Source organism: Conger conger, chromosome 8, assembly GCF_963514075.1.
Source record: "Conger conger chromosome 8, fConCon1.1, whole genome shotgun sequence".
Lineage (NCBI taxonomy): Eukaryota > Metazoa > Chordata > Actinopteri > Anguilliformes > Congridae > Conger > Conger conger.
Genome location: NC_083767.1, coordinates 3,392,122 through 3,395,517, shown reverse-complemented (window position 1 = coordinate 3,395,517; position 3,396 = coordinate 3,392,122). Strand labels below are relative to the sequence as shown.

Sequence of the window (3,396 nt, the reverse complement as noted above, 5' to 3'; positions counted from 1 at the left end):
AGGTAATGTTGCGCTATGCCATGCTATGCTAGGTAATGTTGTGCTATGCCATGCTATGCTAGGTAATGTTGTGCTATGCCATGCTATGCTAGGTAATGTTGTGCTATGCCATGCTATGCTAGGTAATGTTGTGCTATGCCCTGCTATGTTAGGTAATGTTGTGCTATGCCATGCTATGCTAGGTAATGTTGTGCTATGCTATGTTAACTGGAAGCACCCCGCTCATTCAGAAACTGTTGGCCTGTTTGCAGCATTATTTCTGTTTTTAAAAAAGGGTTTGCACCTTCATAAACCGTGGCAGAAGACAGCATGGATCACATGATCGAGAAGACGCGACACTTTTAACCTGCTTCACAGCCATCAGCGACTCAATGAGGCACTTTATTCATTTCATATCACATCTCCAGACCCTATAGCACACAATCCACAAGAGTATCAAAGTATAAACATGAAAAGATTCTCTAAAATGAGACTACACTTCATTATAAAAATATTTTTTTTCCATAAGACATTTCCACTTAAGTCTCTGTAAGTAACGTAAATATTTAGTACATCTGTACATCGAGGTATGACAGTCTCAACACCACAGATTTGTTATCCGTTGTTGGTAATGAGACGGTTAGTCGACAGTGACTGGATTTTACTCCACGGACACCATGGTCATTGGCCTGTGTGTACAACCGACAGTGCAAAACACTTTTTTGGCTTCAGCTATGCATCAAACACATCGCCCCACAAAGATAAAATATAATCACACTTTCCTTTACCCACCCCATATAAATTTCCATAAACACAAAGAACATAGAAACACTCCCAACAATTTAAAACAACGATGACCTCATTCAATAGACTAAAAGGTTAAAGTTAAAGGTCCATTTGCATTCATTCAACATGGCGGAGTTTCCCCCAAGTCATCCACAACTCCAAATCTGAAATGTTATCAAATTATATTTCAAATAAAACACTGAACAAGTTCTAATCTGTACTGTCATCGTAAATATAAACTTAATTTTTTAGTGCAAAAGAGACAAATGTCCTAAGGTTAGTGTTACATGGTCACCCTGTAAGTAAACATTTTAAATGAACGGACTCATCTCGGACTTGTCCAGCTGAAATCTGACATGGCTCAAATGGTCAAACAGATTCAGAAGTATTCAGCCAATCCCTAAAGATGAGCACTTTTAAAAATTAATGTTCTTTTTTATAAATACAATCGTGGTTTCCGGTTCAGGTCATGTATTATTATTCAAAATCATTTCTCATATATAAATACGCTTTTTTAATTTTCTCACTCATACATTATGGATAATCTAAAACCATACCATTATCGATGGAGTCACAGGGAGTGGTGATATTTATGAGAATTTAATTCACACTTTTCCCTCTGTAACACGAATAAGCCATGCTCTGTATGCAGGGCTGACAGTTTGTGGACTGATACTTCTAAGAGACTAACAAACAACACACACACACACACACACACACACACACACGCTATTAATATTTAATTTTGCAATTGCTAAATCGAATCATTTATTGCCCCTATGTACTGGATATGTATATAATGTTACCTGTATTTAACCATTTAGGGCTGGCAAGACTCTGCTGATGAGCTGGTGTACTCAAAACAGGCAGAGGATTGTGTAGCCAATCGGATGGGTGCACTGGTCCATGCACACAGTCCTCATGCTTTAGCCAGATGACACACTCACACTCACACTCACACTACAGATCTGTAGGTGTCCAGTTTTCTGTTTATACTTCCCTGAAGTGTAACCCGACGATTGTCTGGCATTCCAGTGAAAGTGTTAAGGCATGGGACGGATGATTGTCACACCTCCTCTCAGAGGCCAGAGAGAGAGAGAGAGAGAGAGAGAGAGAGAGAGAGAGAGAGAGAGAGACACAGAGAGAGACAGACAGAGAGAGAGAGACACAGAGAGAGACAGACAGAGAGAGAGAGAGAGAGAGAGAGAGAGAGAGAGAGAGCGCTACACAGTGATTCCCATGCATCTTCCTGGTAGTGTCAAACCAATCAGAGCTGCAGGGGGTGGGGCCTGTGGGAGTAAAACCCCGCCCCCTGCTCAGCTCCACCTGGCGCTGAGACTCCAGAGTGTCTGTAGCGTCTGGATTCTTGGTCTGTGTCAGAACCTGTCACATCAGATATGTAATTGTTTTTGGATTCAAATACTTTTCTGTGATCTTGCCTGGTGCGTTTGGGCCCCAAGAGGACCAGAAGGCAGGGTTTGGGTATCTCATAGGTCCCAATACACCAGACAAGCTCAGTCAACCGCAGAAAAGTATTTCACTCTAAAACAATTAATTAAGTAATTGACCCAGATCTGGTCTTTGTCCGTAACCCGTCAGTCCGTCTTAGTGACTCCAACACTGAGTAATATTCAATGTTTAACTCTGACTCAAACTCAGTATCTGACTCTGTAAGTCTGAGGCCAAGTCAGTCAGTGTCAAGTCAGTCCTTCAGTGTCTGTAAATCAGACTGTCAATCTGAGTGTTTGTGGCTATAAGCCTCAGGAACTGTCTACAGTTGTATGTCCTAATATCTGTAACTCAGGTGGTCAGTCCGTGTGTAGGCCTTAAACCCTGTTATTCAGCTCTGAGGCTCAGTCAGTGTCAGTAGTTCTAAGTCTTAGTCAGTGTCTAGATCTGTCAAACTGTCAATTACTGTCTTTAGCTCCAAGCCTTGTGTTCTTAACTTTCAGACGGTCACTGGCTGTGGCTCTTACCCTGAGTCCGTTAGTGTCTGTAGGATTGACTTGGAGTTTGTATCTGAGATTCTGTGTCTGTAGGCCAGGGTGACTGTAGCTCAGAGGCTGTGGATGTCTGTAGCTCCGGTGGACTCAGGGTGTCTGTAGCTCAAGGTGTCTGTAGCTCCGGTTGGCTCAGGGGGTCTGTAGCTGCAGGTGTCTGTAGCCCCGGTGGACTCAGGTGGTCTGTAGCTCCAGGTGTCTGTAGCCCCGGTGGGCTCAGGGTGTCTGTAGCTCAAGGTGTCTGTAGCCCCGGTGGGCTCAGGGGGTCTGTAGCTGCAGGTGTCTGTAGCCCCGTTAGGCTCAGGGGTCTGTAGCTGCAGGTGTCTGTAGCCCCGTGAGGCTCAGGGGTCTGTAGCTCAGGGTGTCTGTAGCTGCAGGTGTCTGTAGCCCCGGTGGGCTCAGGGTGTCTGTAGCTGCAGGTGTCTGTAGCCCCGTTAGGCTCAGGGGTCTGTAGCTGCAGGGGTCTGTAGTGCCGGGGGCTCAGAGGGTCTGTAGCTGCAGGTGTCTGTAGCCCCGTTAGGCTCAGGGGTCTGTAGCTGCAGGGGTCTGTAGTGCCGGGGGCTCAGGGGTCTGTAGCTGCAGCAGAGTGGATCACCTCCTGGCGGGGGTGCCGGGGCCGCGGGCCCTCAGG

At 45.4% G+C, this 3,396-nt stretch overlaps 1 protein-coding gene across 4 annotated transcripts in view; it reads right to left on the bottom strand.

The window, feature by feature from the left end:
* Positions 1 to 339: 339 nt before the first annotated feature.
* LOC133135764 (glucoside xylosyltransferase 1-like) overlaps positions 340 to 3,396 on the bottom strand; it is a 15,537-nt gene continuing 12,480 nt past the window's right edge. For 2 of the 4 annotated variants that reach the window (XM_061253027.1, XM_061253029.1), the window contains one exon: positions 340 to 3,396. This exon is cut by the window's right edge and continues 131 nt beyond it. In XM_061253027.1, coding sequence (XP_061109011.1) covers positions 3,357 to 3,396 — 40 coding nt within the window. In that variant the 3' untranslated portion in view covers positions 340 to 3,356. The other 2 variants (XR_009709436.1, XM_061253028.1) reach the window with 2 other exon arrangements.